The sequence below is a fragment of the Telopea speciosissima genome, chromosome 5 (assembly GCF_018873765.1).
Source record: "Telopea speciosissima isolate NSW1024214 ecotype Mountain lineage chromosome 5, Tspe_v1, whole genome shotgun sequence".
NCBI lineage: Eukaryota > Viridiplantae > Streptophyta > Magnoliopsida > Proteales > Proteaceae > Telopea > Telopea speciosissima.
The window spans coordinates 46,286,636-46,310,333 of NC_057920.1; the positions used below are offsets into that span (position 1 = coordinate 46,286,636).

Genomic DNA, 23,698 nt, shown 5'->3' on the forward strand with positions numbered 1-23,698 from the left:
TGTCTTTTAGTTTATTTTATTCTCTTTATTTAGAAGTTAACAACGTAGGATATTTGGTTTCCCAATTGTTCTTAGTTTCTTTATTTGAATTAGTTTCCTAGTTAGAAAGTTAGTCTTTATTTTTAGGAGTCTTTTACTTCTTTTTATATATGGTGTAACTCCCCATTGTTGAATAGATTGAAAAGATGAATTGAAATCAAGTTTGGTTGTGCCTGCGTGGCATGCGGTGTTTGTGCACTCTTCTTCCCCCCCCCCCCCCTTCTTCTTCTTCTTCTTATGCATTCTTTTCTACTCCTCCAACTCTGATTTTTCCCAGCTTCCTCTCTTCTCCTAACCGGTCCTCCACCACTCATCCGTTAAGTACATGTAATATTCCATCATCATTTCCTCCCGCTTCAGCCCTGCTAAGAACTTGACTATCTATCTCATTGCCGAGTTTATTCCTATGATTACCATTCTTCCACAGGTCAAGCATATTCGGTTGCTTTATCATCTATTTCAATTCCCAGAATGGGTCAGAAGCTATGGCCAATCCAAAGTGGAGGGAAGCTATGCACGAGGAAATGAGGGCATTAGAGCAAAATGGTACATGGGAATTGGTGGACCTTCCAAAGGGTTGGAATCCAGTGGGATGCTGATGGGTATTTTTACAGTTAAGTATTAGTTAGATGGCACAGTTGAAAGATATAAGGTAAGGCCAGACGGCCCAAACTAGTGGCGAAGGGGTATGGTCGGGTTTATGGGGTTGATTATCTAGAAACATTTGCACTTGTAGCCAAGTTGAATTCTATAAGAGCTTTCATGTCTTTGGCTGCAAATCAAGAATTTCCCCTATATCTATTTGATGAAAAATGCCTTTCTGTATTGTAATTAGGAATCTGCATGGTAATTAGGAAGAGGAGGTGCACATGCAAACTCCTCTAGGATTCAAGTCTCCCAAGGCTGAAGGCAAGATATGTCATCTCAAGAAGGCACTCTATGGTTTGAAACAATCACCAAGGGCTTGGTTTGATTGATTCACTATGGTTTGAAACAATCACCAAGAGCTTGGTTTGAATTATTCAGACAAACCATGGTAAAAGATTTATACATCCAAAGCCAAATAGATCTCACCCTATTCACAAAAAAGGGAAAATTGTAAACCAACAACACTTGTTGTATACGTTGATGTTATGGTGGTAACTAGTAATAATGAGGAGGAAGAGAAGTATCTAGCCCAATAATTTGAGATCAAGGACGTGGGTACCTTGAAATACTTCTTAGAAATTGAAGTATCAACGTCAGCCAAGAATATCTATATTTGCCCGAGAAAATATGTTTTGGATCTCCTTAGTGAAACAGGGATGTTAGGCTGCAAGACTAGTGACTTATCCATTGATTAAAATCATAAATTGGGTGAGGAGAGTGGGCAGCTGAGAAGGTCGTGCTTGGCGTGTTGGTCAAGTGCTCACTTGCTGGACGCTTGGTCATGGGTTCAAGTCCTGGAAACAGCCTCTCTGGAATTGGAAACAGAGGTAAGGCTGCGTACATTTGACCCTCCCCAGACCCTGCTAAATGCGGGAGCCTTGTGCACTGGGTATGGCCTTTTTTAGAGTGGGCAGCCCAGTGATGCTGGGAGATACCAGAGACTTGTTTGGCAAGCTCATTTATCTCTTTCTCTCTCTCCCTCGTCCAGACATAGCATACTCTGACAGTGTAGTCAGCCAGTTCATGCATGTTCCTAGAACTGGTCATGAGTAAGCTGTTTACTGGATTTTTAGGTATTTGAAGTTAGATCCAGGGAAAGGTTAATTTTTCAAGAAAAACAATCACCAAAGGATTGAGGTATATACTTAAGCAGAGTGGGCTTTGATCAGTCACTTACCAAAGCTCAGCTTCAGAATATTGCACCTTTGTTGCTGGGATTCTGGTAACTTGCAAAAGCAAGAAATAATCTGTAGCAGCCAGATCTATTGCAAAAACAGAGGGTAGAGCTATGGCTCATGGGGTATGTGAACTTCTGTGGCTGGGGAAGTTGATCTAGGAGTTGGGGTTTTATATTATGACAACAAAGCAACTATCAGCATAGCACACAATCCAGTTCAACATGACCATACCAAACATATTGAAGTTGATCGGCACTTTATCAAGGAAAAACTTCAATATGGATCCCTATGTATACCATTCTGAAGACTCGGGAGCAAGTGGCAAATATGTTGACCGAAGGACTTGTCTCCACATGTTTTAATGTTTTGTTAGGAAAGTTGGGGATGCATAACGTTTATGCCCCAATTTGAGGGGGAGCATTGGAATAACATGGGATTTTGGGAATACTTGTGTATGGAATAGGAATTTGAGATAATGTATGGGGGTAATGTTCTAATTTCAGTCTTTTATGGCAAGTAATATGTGAGGAAGAATGGCAGTAGTGCACTGACCAATCTTCCCTCTCTTTCACATTCGTCGTCTTCTTCTCAACCATAGTTGTCAAGGTGTCAGTGCGGAAAATCTGGGCCATGGTGAGCTGTTGCCTTATTGTCCAAGGTGTGCGTGCCTTTATTTAATTTAATTCTTTTGTTTTTATTCCATTTCTGACAATTCTATGTGTTTGTATACATAGATCTTGTACACAGTGCTACATGGAATCATACTTTCAGAATCCAAAAAAAAAAAGGAAAATTTACGAAACACCCCCTGAAAATGGGCCGATACTCAGATCACCCCCTCATATTTGAAAATACTCAGATCACCCCTTGCATTAGAGCCCTATACTCAAATTAGACCCTACCGTTAGTTAACTGATGAAGTCAGCTAGTTAAATTTTTGAAAACCCTAAACTACCCTTGAGAAGAGTATAATTACTATTTTACCCTTAGTTCTAAAAACCCAACATATACTCTTTTTTTTTTCTTAATTAAAATAAGGAATCGGAGAGGGAATATTCCCTCTCCTTCTTCCCCAAATTGCCAAACCGAATGCAGTAACCTGGATTTGACCGGAGATCCGGCATTTGCTGCAACAGCTATAACCTTATTTATTGGTTTTAAAACAAAACTCATATACCAAAGGAACATATTTATGAAGCTGGGTTTACCTGGATTTGACCAGAGAAGAATTGCAACTGAAGCAGCCAATGGAACAGATTTCTGAAGAACTCGACATGGTGAGGAAGAGAAAGGAGAAGAAGAAGAGAGGGTGATTGCAGGTAAAATTCCAAAAGGGTCTTGCACCAAACACAACTTTTAGGTTCTTTCTGGAAGGCAGAGAGAGGAAGGCCGGAAATTATAGAGAATTAATAGGGACTCTACAGCTTCACTTGAGGTTTTGAGGCAAAAGCGTCGCAACAACCGATGGGTACAAAATCTAGGGTTTCGAGTTGTACGAGCTCAACGACGATCACTCGGCAAGCCATGGAGAGTGCCCTCGCGAGCGCCTCTGCCATCAGTGACCAGAGGCAAAAGATCGAACAGTACAAGCTTATACTATCGTCTGTTCTCGCATCCAACGACATCAAACAAGCAAAGAAGTTTGTCGATCACAGTTATACTTTCAATAGCCCTTTGGAGTTGGTTTTCAGTTTTGGTTCAGTTTATTATTTTCAAGTTTCTCACTAGTTTATTCACGGTAATATTCATTGGGTGACAGTGGTATCCGATGACGTTCCCCTGGTGGTGTCCCGACAACTGCTGCAGACTTTTGCGCAGGATTTGGGAAGGTTGGAACCCGAGACCCAAAAGGAGATTGCGCATTATGCTCTTAATCAGATTCAACCTCGAGTTGCTTCTTTTGAGGATTTTTGAGATTTTCAGGGACTGAAACAGTGGGGGAAATGAGGAGTTTAGGGTCGGAGAGAGCCAAAAATGACGAGGAAGCCATGGTTGGCTTCACTCTCTCTGTTTCTCTTTTAGCACTTAAAAGATAGAATTACAGAGGGAAGGGATGAGACAGACCATAGGTTAAGAATTAAGATAACAGACGAATGGTTGGATGATAATCAACACTGGCAGGGTTGGAGCGGAGGCGGCAGCGGCGTTTTTGGACCTCCTCAGGGAAGCAGAGGCAGCAGCGGCGGTGCTGCCTGGGCGAAGCAGAGGCAGTGGGGTATTTTAGGTTGAAGATGAAGGAAAGGGTAGTATTGTAAATTTAATTCTAATGATTTAGTACAAGGGTAAAATAGTCCTTTTACACCAATAACTAACAGCAGACTAACACCGTTAGTGTAGAGGGGGTGATCTGAGTATTTTCAAATATGAGGGAGTGATCTGAGTATCGGCCCATTTTCAGGGGGTGTTTCGTAAATTTCCCAAAAAAAAAGGAAAATAAAAAGGACGCAGTTGCTGAGACCCTGAGATCACGAAACCTAATGCTTAGAAATCTTGACCAGCAGGAGATGCTCTACCCAGCGACTCACTCCCCCCCACCCCCGATGAGAAGGAAGCAGCGACAGCAATACTGCCGCTGTCACCGCCAGTGCCATAGCAGCAGTAGCGGCAACAACAATCACCACTGACAAAGAAAAGATTGCAGCGGTCACCGCCACACCAGAAGAAAGAGGAAGGGAGCGTACCTGTTCAAGTTCCAGCGCTGCTGCCACTCCCTTCAATGCTGTTGCAGCTTCGTTGAAAACAGTCAGCCTTAAAAACTCTACTCTGCAACTCACAAGAAGTCAGGAATAGAGTCAGATAACCAGCGTCACGATACCAAAACCCCCGGAGGTGTTTGAATCATGAAAGCAATGATGTTGTGAATAGAGAACATTTACAAGAGAACAAGAATGGTTTTTGTTCTGCTATTCCCCCTCCAGTCTGTTTTTAAGGAGTAAGGAACCTGCTTCTAGAATCCATCGAGAATATCCTCAACCCCCACCTTTAATTATTTATTTATCTTATTTTATAGTAATATTTTATTTTACTATAACCAAAACGAAAAGGAGTAAAAGTAATCCAAGTAAGGCTTCCAAAGTCTTTCTGGACATTTTGAGTTACGATATAAATGAACCTTTTTCCATGAGAAGACGACAGATCTAACAGAAATATATAAAAAGTACTAGAGCACCTAGGGCTCCTTGTCGCCTAAGCGCTTAGGTGGTCCTCCAACGACTTGGTTGTTTAGGTGTCTTGACAACTATGTTCTCAACCCTTTCCTCCTTTTTATATAACATGCATACTGTTGCAACTTTCCATCCCAGGCTTTGTTCTGTTTTATACAACAGAACTCAACTGTCACTTTGTCCAACTGGCTGTTTTGAACTGTAGTTACTATTCTTCTTTCTTTGCAAATTGTTAATTTATTAAAGAATAATCACTTAATAGATATATTAGATGAATGCAGTTATATCATAACATAAAGTCGCCAATAAATAAACTGTCTAATTGAAAATGGGTTTACAGTCATGAAAACCAACAAATCTCTCTTACACTAATCTTAGACTCGAATAATTTTAATTGAAGAAGAGTGCCCAACAGGTTGGCAAATCACCTTATATTACTTGAAAACACCTAATGCACCAGTAAGATGTTATGATTAACCAGATGAAGCTATTCTATGCCTATGTATTCTATGTAGGTACCAAGGTGTTTCAGAGGGTTATTTTAACCAATCTGCTGGCCCTGTGCTAAAAGTATTGCTCTTTTTTGCAATAATGTACCCAGACTCATGCCAATTATTGATCAGACAAATATTGGAACTGTACCTTGCTAAGAATCTGTAAATATCAATAGAAAGGTAAAGTCCAAACAGAACTCTCTCTTACTAGCTGCTAGTGCACTGCATTTGTTTCAGCATCTGTTCAGTTTGATTGCCGTTTTGGCCAATAATATTTAGTTGTCATAAAAAAAGCCTATCTACAATTGGAACTATATCTTGAAATACCTTTAAATGTGTTTTGATGGCTTCAAATTGAGGTAATGATTTTAACAGGTTGTGGCATTCTTGGGTATGCTGGTGTACAAATTTTATGGGGAGGAATTGAGGGAAATGTTTGGTTATGAGGAACACCCTTATGGATTTTATGCAATGGCAGGTATGCTGCCTCTAGCCGTCTACTAGTGTATCTATAAATACATTTGTAAATCCTGTATAATAATATTGTGTTTACATGCTTTTGAGAGAGTGGTTAACATTGTTTATTTGTCAAAGTAGATTGTAATCATTCATTAACATTGCACAGTAGTGTTTTCTTCATACCATGTTCTTATCATAGGTGTTCTTTATGCTCCTTGCATACGTACAGTGTACACTGTACATACAACAACGAGAACAACAACAACAACCATAACCTTATCCCAACTAAATGGGGTCGGCTACATGGATCCGAAGAGGCTATGACAGTAAAAGAAATAAGAGAAGTAAAAAGAAGTACAGGAAGTAAAAGAAAGAATAATAGAAAATAAGTAAAGGAAAAAAGTCAAAACAACATCCCAGGAACATTCCCCTACAAGGGGTCAGCTACACGGGTCCTAGTCCTCCAAACAACTCTATCTGCGGTGATACTAGGATCGAGCCCTACCACATGCATATCCTTTCTTACCACTTCTCCAGTAGTCATCTTAGGCCTGCCCCTACCTCTTTTAGCTCCGTCAAACTGAATCTGGTCACTCTTCCTTACCGGTGCATCCATAGGTCTCCGTTGGACATGACCATTCCACCTCAAGCGGCTCTTAAGAAGCTTGTCCTGGATTGGTGCAACTCCCAATTTGGTTCTAATACAATCATTCCTTACTCTATCTCTCCTGGTCTTGCCACACATCCTCATCTCCGCTACACTCATCTTATCTATATTACTCTTCTTAACTGCCCAACATTCCGCTCCATAAGTCATAGTTGGTCTTATGGCTGTCCTATAGAATTTCCCTGTAAGCTTAATAGGCATGTGTTTGTCACATAACACTCCCGATGCACCTCTCCACTTCATCCATCCTACTTTAATTCTGTGGGAAACATCATCCTCTATATTACCCTCTTTATTAATGGTTGACCCTAAGTATCTAAAGCCATTCACTTTGTGGTAGCTCTCGCTCCTCAAGTTTCACCACTTCATCACCTCTCCTGGTTTGACTGAAGTTACACATCAAATACCCTGTTTTTGTTCTGCTTAACTTAAAGCCTTGTGATTCCAAGCTTGATCTCCATAACTCCAACTTTGCATTAATCCCTTCCACTGTCTCATCTATCAAAACAATATCATCAACAAAAAGCATAGACCAAGGGACCTCATGTTGAATGTGCCTGGTTAAATCATCCATTATGAGTGCAAACAAATAAGGGCTTAGAGCTGATCCTTGATTTAATCCAATTGTAATAAGGAATTCACTACTTTGGTCCTCTGCAGTTTTGACACTCGTCACCATGCCCTCATGCATATCCTTGATTATATCCACATAGTTACTTGAGCTCCTTCTCTTCTCTTGGACATGTCAAATGAGCTCTCTAGGGACTCTATCATAGGCCTTTTCTCGGTCAAAAAAGATCATATGGAGGTTCCTTTTGTAAGCTCTAAATATTTCCATAAGTCTCCTTAAAAGGTAAATAGCTTTTGTCGTGGATCTCCCTAGCATAAAACCAAATTGGTTCTCCGATATAACAGTTTCTCTTCTTAAGTGAACTTCAATGATTTTTTCCCAAAGTTTCATGGTATGACTCATTAGTTTTATGCCCCTATAGTTATTGCAGTTTTGGATATCACTTTTATTCTTATAAATTGGGATTACAGTGCTTCTCCTCCACTCATCTGGCATTTTCTTTGTACTCAAAATCTTGTTAAACAGCTTAGTTAGCCAAGATATCCCCTGTGCTCCTGAGCTCTTCCACACTTCAATTGGCATCTCATCTGGTCTCGGTGATTTTCCAACCTTCATCTTTCGTAGGGCCTCTTTAACTTCGGCCTCACCTACTCGTTGTAGATGTCCATGACGTGTGTTGGCTTCAAAACTATTCCTCTCCACTTCCAAATCCATCCTATCGGTCAAGGTAGCTCCATTAAGTAGGTTGTAAAAATATTCACCCCATCTCTCCATAATGTCCTCATCTCATATTAGTACTCGACCTTCCTCACTCTTAATGCATCTAACATGATCCAAATCTCTGCTCTTCCTTTCTCTTACTTTGGCTATCCGATAAATTGTATTTTCCCCTTCCTTTGTATTAAGTTTTTCATAGAGGTCATCATATTTCTTCACTCTTGCTTTCCCCACAATCTTCCGAGCTTCTTTTCTGGCCACATAATATCTCACCTTATCCTCTGCCTCGTTAGTCCTTTGCCAAGTCTTAAAATGAGCTTTCTTAGTCTTAATGGCTGCTTGAACTTTGTCATCCCACCACCAAGTCTCTTTAGGGGCCAGACACATACCTTTTGAAATCCCTAGGACTTCTTTAGCAACCTTCTTAATACAAGTCGTCATCTCAGTTGACATCTCGTTGGTATCTCCCTTAAATCCCACTTTCCTTGTAGAGCTAATTTACTGGAAAATGACTCTAAGAGAACTCCTTGGAGTCGCCCCCATCTTATCTTAGGGCAAACCTGTTTCGCCTTCTTACGTTGCCTCGTATTGAGGTACATATCCAAGACCATCAGTCTATGTTGGGCGGTTAAGCTCTCTCCTAGTATAATCTTACAGTCCTTACATAAAAGTCTGTCAGACCTTCTTGTTAAGAAAAAAACTTTTTGGCTTGCATGGTGCCCACTCTTGTAGGTAACTAAATGTTCATCTCTTTTTTTGAAAAAGGTATTTGCAATGCACAGATGAAACGCTATCGCAAAGTCTAACACTAAGATTCCCTCTTCATTCCTCTCTCTAACTCCGTATCCTCTATGAACCTCTTCAAAGCCTCTACGATCCCTGCCCACATGTCCATTAAGGTCCCCTCCGATAATAATTTTCTCTCCTAAACCAAAACCTTGTACTAATCCATTCATGTGCTCTCAAAATTGTATTTTAACACAATCATCCAAACTTGCCTGGGGTGCGTACGCACTAACAATGTTGATAACCTCGTTGTCTAGCACCAGCTTGATAGATATGATCCTATCTCCAAATCTTTTAGCATCCACTACTTCGTTCATAAGGTCTTTGTGCACAACTATGCCCACTCCACCTCTCCCACTTTCGTCTCCCAAGTACCATAGTTTGAAGTCATCTAATGCCTTGGCTTTGTGACACTTCCATCTAGTTTCTTAAATGCATGCAACATTAATCCTTCTTCGCCGCATAACATCAATTAGCTCCATACTCTTACCCGTCAAAGATCTGATGTTCTAGGATGCAAATCTAATCCTATGCTTATGAACACGATTAGTCCTAAAAGACATGATATAAAACACGATAAGGGATTGTTAGAATAATGTACACCAGAATACCGTGGGGGTATTCTGGTCCTTTTGGGGTTATTCTTATATTATTAAGTGTTATTAGCTTATGTCGGCTATGTGGGTTTTAGTCCCACATCGCCTAGCTTCTATTATTTGTAACTTTCTTTCTATTATAAATAGAGGGGCTTTTCTCTCATTAATACAATCAATTCCATTATTTTATTCCCTCTCTCTGACCCACGGTTTAACCAACATGGTATCAAAGCTAGTCTGATCTAGGTTAGAGAGACTAACCCTAATTTTTCCCTCCTTTCCTTCCAATCGATCTCTCTTCTTCTTCTCCCTTTTTCTCGTTTTTTCCTGCTCCTGTTTTTCTCCTTTTCGGCACAAAAACAGGGGCAGCACTAATGAGGTAAACATCATATCGATGATTTAGTGCTGCCCCCTTTCTCTCCTATCGTTTTTTATTAAAAAAAACAGTTGGAAGCCTCTTCTGTGATTTTAGGGTTCCTCCTTCTTTGAGATCAGATCTCGATAAACCTGATCCTCTAATAGAGGAACACCCTATGCAGCCTTTTTTCAGCCCTATGTTACCCTATTCCTACACCTAACTTCCTCTTTTCTTTCTCTCCATCAATTATTATTTTTTCCAGCCTAGATCCCCAAATCGATTTCACCTTGTCAAGGTTTTGAAAAACCCTGACTCCAATCAATGTTGGGGTTTCCTTTGTCAGATGCAGCCAATATTTCATGGATATTTCCCACTTGATCCAAGCCTTAATCGACCTCAGTTTGAACACAATCTGATGGTTGGATCTGTCCCTACAGCAAAATCTTCTCACCCTACCTTTGATGGTTCCCTGTTAAAACCCTAATTGAAATCGACCTTAGGGGTGCAGGTTTGAATGCTTGCTACCTTTTTTTGAGGGATGATTACTCTACCTACAGAAAACACTCGACCACAGTTTTTGCCTCTTTCCAAGAATTTGAAGACCCCTAACCCCAATCGATCCTTCTTTTCAGGGTTTTTTTCAAAACCCTGCCCATATCGATTTTGGGTTAGGGTTGTTTGTTGCTATTTGGAATTTTTTTTGTTGGTGTTTCTACCATCACGAAGGACATTCTACTTCAACTATTTATGGCTTGAAGAAGGTCTACTACCCAAGATAGCTGTTGCCCTCATTATCTGCGATTTTTAGGTACTTCTCCCATGTGAAGATCAAGTCTCCATTACCAAGGAGATTGGTCATTCGAACTGGAGATCCATTTCACCAGTTTTTGGTCAGCAAGTATTACAATAAGCAAGCACCTTTGACATGTCAGCCTCACCTTTGTTGAAGACCCCTTCCCTACAATCGATATTCACTTTCAGGGTTTTTTACAAAACCCTGACTATAATCAATCTATGGGGTAGGGCAGTCCACAGTTGCTAATTTTTTGAGGAGAGTTTTATCAACATCAGAGGAGTATACAGCCCATTATTCAGCATCTTACATCAGGTTTTTTAGTAAAAAAATTCCAGTTCATTTTGTTGGCTTGGTTTCTTCAATTATCAAGCTGTTTTTCTTGTTCCTATATGGCTGGCTGCTTCAACTACCTATGGATTTGTCTGGTTATTTATCTTATTTGGCTGGTTATTATGAGCTTCACTACCTACCTGGCTGGTGTTATTGATTGGCTTCTGTAAGCATGACTGGTTGATGTGTTACTGCTGCCTTCATGTGGAATACTGCTGCCCTATAATTGTGACTGTGTTTCCTCTTATTGGAGATCGAATTTCTCTCATTATTGAAGACTCGAATCTACTACCCTAGAGATCAGCCTATTTGGGATTACCAGAGTGTGTTCCACGATTTTTTGGCTGCACCTACGAACCTATTCAGTTATGTGAAGCTTTTCTGGTTAATATCCGGCATACTTTGGAGCTTGCATACTAGCATTGTTATAGATTCAGATCTGATCCAGTTTTGTTGAGGCTACTTCCATTCATTGCTGTCCGGATATCTTCTTAGTACTGTCTAGCATGTGGGAGTTTCTACCATGGACACTTTTGCACAATTGCTCCTCCCTGTTTGAAGATTGAACAAGCCTTGACAATTGGAGCATTTCCTTACTTCGAATCAGATTTGTATCTTTTTCAGATCTGAATATTGGGGTTAGGAATTTCTCCCCTGTAGGGGTTTCCATTCAAAGTGTTTGTTTGATTGATGGAAGAATGTTGGAGCTTTCTATGTTACCCAAGTTAATCCTACTCCATTAACCCCCTGCTGTTTTTCCTTCACCACCTCCCAAAACATACCTTTGGCATTACCCATAACACCCTTGGAAGCTAATGGTATTCCCTTCTTTACCATTTCTTCTTTTTTCAATTACACTTGGCAGCCACTTAACCATTCTAGAATGTTATGTTTTGCCCTATCTCTAACCTAATCTCTCTTATGTCCATGTGTACTACACGTGAGGGGGGGATTATATACAGTATACCTGCAGCCATTGCAGAGAGCAGAACATGCAGGGACACTTGGTGCAAAACATAGAAGGTCAGAGGTTTCACCATTGCCAATAAGTATCTACCTTGTTATTGTATCTACCTTGTTATTGGGTTACGTTTGCCGTAAGGGGGAGGCTGGTGTTAAAAGTTTTGAAGATGTTTGGTTATTGCCTGCCCATATGAGGTCCTACAGTTTGGTTGTTTCCGCTGCTTGATCTTTATTGCTGCCTGACTCATCTGCTTGCTACCCTAGTTACTTACCTTCAAGATTATCAGTCAAAGATTCATCCCTAGACAATTGTTGAAGATTGGTAACAATTGATCAAGTCTGCCCAAGTTTGAAGGTCTATTTTTTTTCAAGTTCTTGAAGGTCTATTTGGGAGCTGCATTCTTTTTGGAGCTGGATTCTGCTACAACTTATTTTTCCCATTTTTCATTCAAGTTGGGCATTAGTACCTTGTATGCGCCAACTTGAGGGGGAGTGTTAGCATTGTTATGGAGAGAGTTTTTCTTTAGTAGAGAGTTTTTTTTTCTTTAGTCCACGCTGGATCTTCCTTCTTTCATATTTGTATAATCCAGCGTGAGGGGGAGTGTTAGAATAATGTACACCAGAATACTGTGGGGGTATTCTGGTCCTTTTGGGGTTATTCTTATGTTATTAAGTGTTATTAGCTTATGTCGGCTATGTGGGTTTTAGTCCCACATCGCCTAGCTTCTATTATTTGTAACTTTCTTTCTATTATAAATAGAGGGGCTTTTCTCTCATTAATACAATCAATTCCATTATTTTATTCCCTCTCTCTGACCCACGGTTCAACCAACAGGGATAATCAAAAGATAGTAGGATCCATGCAGCTGTATAGAATATAGTGCCGGCTGCCTACCTGACGCACTAGTATATTTGATAGCTATTGTATATTATAAAGGTGTAATTTAAAAAGAAATATGGTTAATAGGGTAAAGTGATAAATCAAAGCAAAGTGAGATAAGCACGGCATAAGCCCAAGAATCAATTGAAAAAAAAAAAACGAATATGAGGGATAAACAGTAAACAGCAAACAGGGTGTTAGAATAATATAAAGCACACAGTGGAATTTAGAAGCAACAATGGAAAGAATAGTTTATGGCAACAATGTAAAAACAATGTATAGTAAAATATATAATAAAACAGGGCAATAGAAGCAATAAACAGTAAACAACAACCAGGGTGTTAGAATAATATAAAGCACACAGGTGGAATTAGAAGCGACAATAGAAATTTTTTTTTTGGTAGAACAATATAAAGAATAATATATAGCAACAATGTAAAAATATTGTACAGCAAAATATGCAAGAGAACAGGATAATAGAATAAGCAACAATGTAATAGGACAATATATATCGGAGCAAGGTAATATATAGCAAAACAGGGTAAAGTAACAAAGACCCTTCACAGCTGTAACAGGGCCAACATTTTTCAGAGTTCAACTACCCAGTATAGAGTAGAATATGGTTTACCAGGTTTGCAGGAAAGGCAAGCCACAATTTAAAATCAGACTAAACACTACAGCGTAGTAGTGTAGTATACTGTAGTGAATTCTGAAGCACGTCAGCTAAGGGTGATACCCTATGTTCAGGCTGAGAGTGGGGGTGTGGTGGGGGAGTGGATTGGAGTGGATGAGAGGAAATCGTGGGTTGAGAAAAACGCTGTCGATATAGCTAGTGGCCGAGAGAAGAAGAAATCAGGGCTTGGGAAGAACACAGCGGAAATTGAGAAATCAAGAAATCACGTTTAAGTGAGTGGTGGAGGAGAAAGAGGGATCCTCAGGAGCTATGGATGGTTGTGGGATAATCCGGGAGGTGTGCTTGGGTGTGAGGTAGCAGAAATCAGAGAGATAATCTGTTCGACGGAATCAGAGTTGAAGAAACCAGATGGAAAATACCGAGCTCAGGGATAGGAATGTGAGAGATAAACTAGAATGGAGAAGTGGCGCTTAGGTTTGATGGCGATAATCGAGCGTGGGGTTGAGGCAGAATCAAGGTTAAGAGATAATGGTGTAGGTGTTATCAGCCTTATGGGAGACTCGAGATTGGGGAGGTAAGTCATGGGTTTGGAGGTGAGCTAGTCTAGGGCGAGGTTATGGGGTAGAATTGGTTTGGACTAGGCTGTGGAGAGGGATCGTGGATTTGGAGAGGAATCGTGGGTAGGAAAGGGGTTTGGAGAAGGTGTAATCGAGGGTTTGGAGCAGGTGTAATCGCAGGTTAGAGAGAGAACTGTGGGAGGAGGTAAAGATAACCAGGGGTAGGGGTGTAGTGATACTTACCTGGTCTGGGGGTATCGTCCTTGAGTTTCACCAGACAACCAGGCCTCATAAACCTGGGAAATGGCTCACTGATGGAGCGATGGGGCCGTCGGAGTGAGCGAGGAGCTCAACGGTACCCCTGGACTCGCCGGGGAATTTCCGAGCAAAATGTACACTGTACATATCATTATGATTTATAAACACTTGCTTTTGTTAAATCAATATAACTCAACTACGCGTTTCCCAACTAACTGGGGTATCCTATGTGGATCCTTTTTTGCTTTTCTACTGTATTTAGAGCCATACTTCTTTTCAATCCAATTCCATGCATGCTTTTACTCACTACTTCTACCAAAGTCATTTTAGGCCTTTGTCTTGCTTTTGCCTATCCTTTGAATCATATCACTACTCTTTTTTGGTGCATTCAAATATCTTCATTGCACATGAACATGCCACCTCAAATGACTTTTCCTCAATTTATCATGTATTAGAGCTACTCTTAGATTACCTCTAATGTGTGCATTCCTTATTTTGTGTTTCTAGTTTTACCACTCATTAATCTTAGCATTCTCATCTCAACTACACTTTCTCAAGTCAATTAGAAATGCATAATATATTCAACAAATTACTTTTCCTGGCTGTTTTTTTAGAAAGATCTCACTTAATTCACATTTATTTGATTTTTTATTCAATGCTAAGTATATCTTCTGAACCCCTAAACCTATATCCTCTCTCAGACCTCAACACATAACTACTTTTTATTTTAAAAAAGAAATTTGTTCAAATAAAAAGCATTCAAATGCTTAACCATAGATTGAGAAGAATAATAAAAAAATTGAATGAAGGAAGAAAGTCATAAAGAAGCCACAGATTTAGGTTGAGAAGGCACAGTTAGATATTATTGGTTGGTCCTTTTGGTCTTGATTTGACACCCAATTGCCCCGTTAATCTATAATCCAATATAATCATTAACAAAGAGTTTTAATAGAGTTTGATGGTCATTCACATTTTTAATGTAGAAATTGTTTAAAAAGAATTGTTTCTGAAGATGGGAACTGTCCTTAAAAGCTTATTTGTACTTGTAATATCCTCAGTTTCTTGAAAAACAAAAATTCTTTGTATGTTTACCTAACTATATTATTACCTATTGATTGCCTATAAATTTTGCTCTATCTAATTTTTTGGGATAAGTCAAGCTGGTTTTATTAAGAGGAAAATTAAGCCTCTCAAAACCTATAAAACTGAAAAACCGCTACCATGCCATTAGAAAGCAGAGAAACCGAACAAAAGATTCTGCCAAGTCTATTGACTTTGCTTTACACAGTCATCACTAATTATTCACATTAAGCAGCGAAAAGAACTTATCGACTTTAATGTTTGAAACCGCCCTATGAACTATTGAACAGATTCATCGGTTTATCTCATTCCATTTTTCAAGGTTGAACGATAACCAATATGATGCAGGAATGTGATTCCCACATTTTCTCCAACTAGGATATAAGGGAACACTAGGTCAGGTTTTAAGGGGTGAAGAAAGAAAGGTAATTGCTTATCAAAAAAAAAAAAAGAAAGGTAATTGTTAGGTTATTGAATGAAATGTGGGTTCACAATTTGGTTCAGTGGGAGAAATGAAAGAAAACAGGGCTAGAGATATTGAATTTCAATGAAATTTGAAATGACTGGATATAATAACTGGTTGATAAGGTGTTCTCTTTGACTTCCCAAATCCCAAGTGGTGCAGTTTAGAGGGTAGGGGTGATGGATAAAAATCAGTTTTTCTGATTTCATAAACCAGTCAGGGATAAGCTAGGTGTTTGGTGATTGGTATTGTATGGTGAAAAGTTGAATATGGATGGGTTTTATTTGAGTTATGAAATCTTGGTGTGACAAATTGAATAATTAAGGCTGGCTTTCAGCAATTGGGTTCAACTGGTAGGTTTAGTGTTGGACAGAATCAGAAGATATAATTGTAAATATCTACCAAGAAACTTGACAAAGAAAAAGGAATAGAGAGGGCAAGAGGATTCTTTTGTAATCTACCTACTAGCACCATGAAGTCACTTGGCTTGGGGGGTACAGTTCTTGGCTGCAAAATTTTACTTCATTATCCATAAAGGTAGCTGTGTTAAGTTCTAGGGGTACTTCAGTTTATTTCAGCCTCTAAGGCTATTCTTGGTTCTATTTACTTGGTTTAGTAGAGTGTCGTGGGTACAGGGGTATTTCTGTCTTTGTATCCTTTTTTATTCTAGTGAAGAGGTATTATAAATATAAGGTGAGAGTCTGCGACAGAGTTATTGAACTCTCTTGCCGAAGGCTGTCCCCCCTTCGTAGATAGTTTGTTTCTTCTATTCTCTTCCTCTTTCTCTCTAACCTGGTTACAGGATCCTGGTATTGTAACATGGTATCAGAGCTCTTCTTATCAGGTCTGCGATTGGTTTTTTTATCCTTCTCCTCTGGTTTTTTCTTTCGGTTCTCACCTTGTGGTGTGCAGCCACCTATTGCTGCATCTATTATGAAGTAACACTCCTCTCATCAATGGAGTGTCCTTCACCCGATTCTATACTTATCTAATGCTGCTACTCTGAAGACTTCATCGATTTCAAGCACAATTCTGACATATCAAATTTTCAAGGATGGGCTGATAAAGTCGGTTTTCATGTTCTGCTTACTCTGGTGATTTCTATCTGAAGACTATGGATTTTTGGCTCGTGGTTGCTGCTGGTTATTGATTCTGCTTCAGTCTTTGGTGTATCTACTTTACATCTACATCGATTTGGCTGCTTCACCAAAACCCTGACAACTTGATCTCATTACTGGTTGGTTCTCTAATTTTTTTGTTTTTCTGTTGGTGAAGCCTTTCCTACTGCTGGTTGTGTATTCCAGCCCTACTTGGTTACTCTATCTGTTCAATCGATTTCTTGGGTTTTCTTGAACCTTGATTGTTATCGATATTTTTTGGTCTTCTATTTTTTGTGTCATGGCTGAGACCAAGACTACTACAGACCTGGTTAATGTCCGAATCACATCTATTAAGCTCAAAGGGAGCTCCAATTACTTGCTATGGGTTCAGGCTGGTAAAGTTTATATTGTGGCTAAGGATAAGCTCCGGTTTATTATTTCTGATCCTCCTGTATCAGATTCTAAAGACTATAATGAGTGGGTCAAGGACAATGCTGTTATTCTGATTTGGTTATGGAGCAGTATGGAGCCAGACATTGCTGCCAATGTGATATTGTGATGTTCCATACTATTGCAAAGGAGGTGTGAGATAATTTGAAAGAAACATATTCTCAGGAGAAGAGTATGACTCGTATCTTTGACTTGTATGAGAAGTTGTTTCAATTTCAGCAATCTGACAAGTCTCTACAGCAAACTATAGTACTTTCAAGGGTATGGTTGAAGAGCTGAATGTGTTTCAGCCCCTTACTACAGATATTGAGAAGCTTAAAGCTTAACAAAATGAATTCTTTGTCTCGAAGTTCCTTTTTTGGTCTGAATTCTAATTTGAAGGCTGTGAAGGGTCATTTACTTGCTGGTGAGTCAGTTCCTACTCTGAATGACACCTATTCCTGACTTCAATGTATTGCATCCCCTGCCAAATCAGATTCTTCAACCAAAGATAACTCCGCTTTCATTGCTAGTTATGGCCATGGCCGTGGTTCTGGTGGGCAACAACATGTTCGTTCTAGTAGACAGTATTCTTATTGTGGGAAGCCCAATCATACGATTGAGACTTGTTGGGCCAAGCATGGGAAGCTAGAATGGGCTCAACAGTTGGCCAATCATGCAGTGTCTGATGATGGTTCTGATATGGTGATTCCCAGTGCTACTAAGCCTGGTCCGTCTTTAGGTGATTCATCCTCCAATCTCCGCGAAGAGGTTGATCAATTGATGCACCGATTACAGAGTCTTGAGACATCTACTGGGGCTTCCAATTCCGCTGGCACTTTAGCTTACGCAGGTACACCTGCTTTCTTTACTACTACTACATCTTGGATTATTGATTCGGGGGTTTCCGCCCATATGACTGGCAAGTCATCATTGTTTAATTCCTTTTCTTCTAATTCCTACTCTACACCTGTCATTCTTGCAAGTGGCACCTCTACATGAGTTACTGGCCATGGTACAGTTCCTCTTAATCCTAACATCAGGCTTTCGTCATAAGAAGTAAAAGAGGGGAAATGGGGAGAAAAACTAGAGATAAGTAAAAGGGGAGAAGAAGAGGAGGAAGTATGTACCTGAAACTCATGCTGCAACCACCACCTCTTCCGCCGTCGACACCAAATACATAGGTGTCAAGGAGCTGGGCGACTCAAGACGATGGAGGGGAGCCTAGGTGACACGACACCCGATTAGGCGCCCTAAGCGTGTATGAATGATCTAAAAGCATGGATGGTTATTTCATATAAGTACATTTTCTTTAGATGTGGTCATAGTTATCAAGGCGGGAAAGCGACCATGGCGTTTTAGAGGGGCAAAATTCAAGGCGACACCGCCATGGCGGCAAGGCGCCCAAGGCGTCCAAGGCGACCAAGGAGCATGGACGCCATGGCGTCGCCTTGATAACTATGGATGTGGTTTACATGTTGTCCAACTGTCTGATCATTATAAGACACCCGTGAAATCCTAACTAGAACTAATAGGAGGGCTCCAAATCCATAAACAAGTGTGAAAAGGATTCGCTACTACAGGAGTAGGGTCCATGATGCATAGAGGAAGACCAAACACTTGGTAGACGATCCAAAACCATAGATCTCAAGGGGACATGTGTGATTTCTGATTCGAAGCGTCTATGCAAAAGATGAAAGAGGGCACTTCACGTTTTTACTTTTTGATTAGCGTGCATACTCTCTCCCTCTCCCCCCAGCATCTTATTACCGACTTGATAGGAAAAGGAAGAAATTGAAGCAAAGAGGGGGGGGGCGGAGAAGAAGAAAAACAAGGAGGATTTGGAAGGGGTAAGGCCTTGATGGCAGCGATACACCAGGTGAGGCCATTGACAAGCATATCAGAATTGAAGGCATTATGGTTGGCAGAGAGAACCGGTGGATGAGAGAAGGTCGGGACTTGAGGGCAGATGGAGCAAAGAAGAGAAAAAAACCGAACACTTGCTAAGGTGATCGGAGAGTCACCATCGATGATAGAAGAGGTTCCTTTATCACAGTTTGGATTTTGGATCTGTTGTTTCCTTCCTCACAGATTCCATGATTTGTCTTCTTCTTCTTCCTGTCTTTCTTTAGTTTTTTTTTTTTTTTTGGTTGGGTTTTTGTCAAATGCCCCCTTGGAAATGCCCATTTGTCCAAATGCCCCCTTGAAACTTTTCTAATCCTAAACTCCCCCCTATTTTCAATAAATTGTAGCATTTTGGTCCTGTCTGTTAATTTGGGACGTTAAACGTTAGTTTTAGGGTATGTAATGACCAAAATGCCCTTGTGGCAAAAACTAAAAAAAATAAAAATGTAAAGTGACCAAATTGCCCTCATCTTCCCCAAATGGTTTAGGGTTTGAAACTGAAAATCAGACCCTAAACCATTTGGGGAACATGAACCCTAAATCAAACCTCCAAAATTGAAGTTGCAGTGAAGAAATCCACTATCTTCTCAATCCGAAGTTTCAGAAATCAATAGCAAAAGAGTTTCTCCTAGCAAAATGCTCACCCAAATCGAGCTTAAAAGCTAAACCTGAAATCAAACTTAACTTTATTAGAAGAAAAACCATAAGAACTAAGATTGCCCCAAATCTCTGCCCTTGTTCTTGGAAAGGCTCTCCCACTTTGAATATATAAGATGAAAATTTAAGAAAAAAAACTTTGAAAGTCAGTCTTCGCATGGACCTTCTCTGTTTGATTTACATCTTACAAAGGGAAGGGATGTGGTTCGCCACTTCACCATGCCTCTTATCTATTTTGGGATATCTTAGCATTCAATGTCGAGGCGCGACTTTTACGGTGGTTCAGCTGCCGCCAGTGGCGATGGTGATATTATGACAGAACCAAGGAGGCGGAAAAGTTGCCAGCAGTTGGTCCATCGAAGGGTATGGAAGATTGAAAGGCCTTTCTTTTTCCATTGAACACTTCTTATTAACCATTAAAGGGTTTGCGTTAGCTTTCTATGAGGGTTTTGATGGATTTCTCGATTGGGATTTGAGCCTTTTTGACTTTAATCGGCACCGACACAAAAATACCCTGCTGGATTTCCTAAATCCGATTGTATATGCCATATGAAGTTACTGTAATTCTTGCAGGATTTTGGTACTGAAATCGGGCTAACAAAGTAAAGAAGAAAGGGAAAAAGAAATTGAAACTCTTTTTGTTTTCTTCTGGAGATTTTTTTTTGGAAACTTTCTTCACTGCAACTTCAATTTTGGAGGTTTGATTTTGGGGTTCATCTTCCCCAAATGGTTTAGGGTTTGATTTTCAGTTTCAAACCCTAAACCATTTGGGGAAGATGAGGGCAATTTGGTCACTTTACATTTTAATTATTGTTAGTTTTTATCACAAGGGCATTTTGGTCATTACATACCCTAAAACTAACGTTTAATGTCCCAAATTAACAGACAGGACCAAAATGCTACAATTTATTGAAAATAGGGGGGAGTTTAGGATTAGAAAAGTTTCAAGGGGGCATTTGGACAAACGGGCATTTCCAGGGGGGCATTTGACAAAAACCCTTTTTTTTTTATAATACAAAGGATTGATCCCATGCATCACACTATATACAACAACATACACAAATACAAGCAAGGCGTTCCGACGCCTAGCCCCTGAAAAAATGCTTCATCGCCTAGGTAACAACTATGACCAAATAGGTTTCAATTGTTGAATTACATCTTTGAAGAATATATATATATATATAATTTATTTATTTATTTTTATTTTATACATTACCCCTCATATTCAGAAATAAAAGTAATTAAATTTTCATTTTACATATAAACTAACCCTCAAAATTGCATCTTAAAGGAAAGAAATATATTTACATTTAAAACCTCCCCTTGGTATATGCATGCTTTAGTTGTCTAGGTGCCTGGCCAGTGCCTATGTTTGCCTTTGTAACATGACTACCTTGGGATTGGTCCACAATACCTATCAATTTAAAATACAAATAATTCCATGACTCTAAATAATTAAGCTTGTAAAATCAGTACAGACCAGCAAGCAAAGACCTGCCTTGTGAACTAAAAGGTTTTCAACTGCACTGAAACATCAGTATGAGAAAATACACTTGAGTATTATTAACAATGGTTCAAGATCTTGGTTGAAACTTGAAGTTTCGACCGAGATATCTCGGTTCCCCAAGTTTCCTAGACAAAACACATATGTAATACTGTATCGATCAGGTTTCGACAATATTTCGGAAATTTTGATAATTTCGACCAGTTTCGACCAATTTCAACCAGCCCAGTTTCGACCATTTTGGTAGTTTCGACCAGTTTTGACCAGCCCATGACATGTCGAGTTTTGGCAAAAAAATACCAGGTTTTGACTGAAACCTGGGAAATCTCGGTTTCCTGGCTGGTCGAAACCGGGATTTAGAACCTTGTTATTAACTCTAAGTCGATGAGAACAATCAGCAGAGCTGTACAGCATCTCCAAACAGAAAACACAGCAGTTTTCACCAAAAAAAAAATAGTGTCAGGTTTTAGGATTTTTCAGAAGTAAAATAAAAACGAACCATGACTCTTCTCAGTCTGTGATTTTCGGATTTGAGCATATGATCTTAAAGAAGTGATTGCATATAAAATTTCAGACTAACCCAATAAACCTGTGTCAGGTTCTATTCAGAACAATTGGGCTGAAATTTCATCAGCTATTTGATTGGTATCTCTCCACGACCGAATACCAACCCTAGAACAAATTGTTTTCTTGTGATACATTGAGAACAAATTGTTTATTAAGTTGACCATAGTACAAATTTCATGGCTTGCTCCCTGTCCTTGTCCAACTTTTGTGGTATTTAACATGCTTGATCTCCTGATTGGAGACATTAGTTTGTATTATATACTTGACAGATCAGTTTTATTGTGTGGTGATTGGTAAAATATGAGCATGATTTTTGTTTCTTAATCTTAATTGCCTATGCTTTTGTTGTCTTACAGTTTCAAAAAGGTTCTGTGATAAAAACAAGCAGATGTTGCTTGTTTGCATTAGTAAATATTTGATGCTACAAATTTATAATAATACCCTTCAATTAACTGGAAGCATAGGAAGAATTTTCTTGAGCTGTCATACAGTTTGATTTAAAATACAGTGTAATTTCAATGATTTATTTCTGTGATTGCTAATATTATTAAATTATTTGAAAGTCTAGTCTCATCTCCCAAAAAGAAAAACGAAGGATTGGGAATCTAATCTCCCCTCTCCCCCCTCTCTCCCTCTTCCCCTCAAATTGTTCAGTCTCAGCTATTGTTTTGGTGGGATTGCTCTATGGGTTCTTCATAGCCATAATCTGCGGGCAGAGGATCAACGAACGGCACTACCATGTTCTGGCAAAACAAGAACTAACAAAGGTAGTACTTCTATCTCATGGAAAAAAATTAGAGGCATTCCTATTTGTAATGAAGATTTTTCTGGACGGCCCTCTCCACTCCTTTTTCTTCTCTTTCTCTCTCAGTGACTCTACTCTTCAAATGCTTTTTCTGAACTTGAGTTAATGAAGTAATGAATGAAATTAAGAGCTAGAGAAGACAACCTCATGCCAATGAATCTGAGTGATGTAAAGTAAAAATAATTTGCTTTCTGTTAAGTAAAATTATTTAATTGATCAACTTCAAAATATGGTGGTATCATAGTATTGATAACTGAGTATGAAAACTTAGAAAATGGAGCTACACATTGATGAGAGGTGTCTTGCAACTAAAGATTTGAGTATTATGAGGTAGCACAGTTACAGATCCTATTTTTGTGGCTAACAAGCTCAATCTATGCTATCTTCATTGCTTTTGAGTATAGACTCACAAATTAGGGATAATCAATTAATCATGTCCTCCAATGACTAGTGTTGAGCAGTAGGTCACATGGTAAATATATAAAAAGATTGTTATAAAAAAACAAATTGAAATAATGATACAGAAACAAAGGATGGTGTGAGTTTGTTGTTTTGATGTGGTCTTTTAAATGTGAAATTCAATTAAATATCTTAAATGATGCCAGGATCAAGTGAAATTTGAAACTCAGAGCATGTAGGCTCAACAATAAGGGGTGGTAGGAAGATAAGTTTGATAATATGTTACAGCAGTGGTGGAAATAAAGGACAGTTGCAGTCAAGAGAGATTAGAGAGGATCGATTCCTCTCTTCTATATTTATTCATTGACATTAGGAAAAGTAAATTACAGGACTGCTCCTCTACTAATATAACATACACACAAGTGATTATCCTAATTACATTTACTATACTACCCTCACAATATGTACATCCAACACTCCCCCTCAAGCTGGAGAATAAATTTCATACATGTCCAGCTTGCTTTAGAGGGTATAGAATTGCAATGAGTTGATTCCTTTGGCTAGCTGATTCCCCGTCTTCACAAAGGGAGTGCAAATGCAATCGGAGTCAATCTTTTCCTTGATGAAGTGATGATCAACCTCAACTTGTTTTGTCACAATACAACCGCATGGGGCCTTCTGCCTCAAACCCCAT

At 39.3% G+C, this 23,698-nt stretch overlaps 1 protein-coding gene across 3 annotated transcripts in view; it reads left to right on the forward strand.

Annotated features, from left to right (window-relative positions):
- LOC122662627 (E3 ubiquitin-protein ligase MARCHF8) overlaps window positions 1–23,698 on the forward strand; it is a 62,474-nt gene that overhangs the window by 23,069 nt on the left and 15,707 nt on the right. For all 3 annotated transcript variants that reach the window (XM_043858317.1, XM_043858315.1, XM_043858316.1), the window contains exons 6-7: window positions 5,899–6,001; window positions 22,455–22,567. In XM_043858317.1, the coding sequence (XP_043714252.1) occupies window positions 5,899–6,001; window positions 22,455–22,567 (216 nt within the window). The remainder of the gene's footprint in view (window positions 1–5,898; window positions 6,002–22,454; window positions 22,568–23,698) is intronic.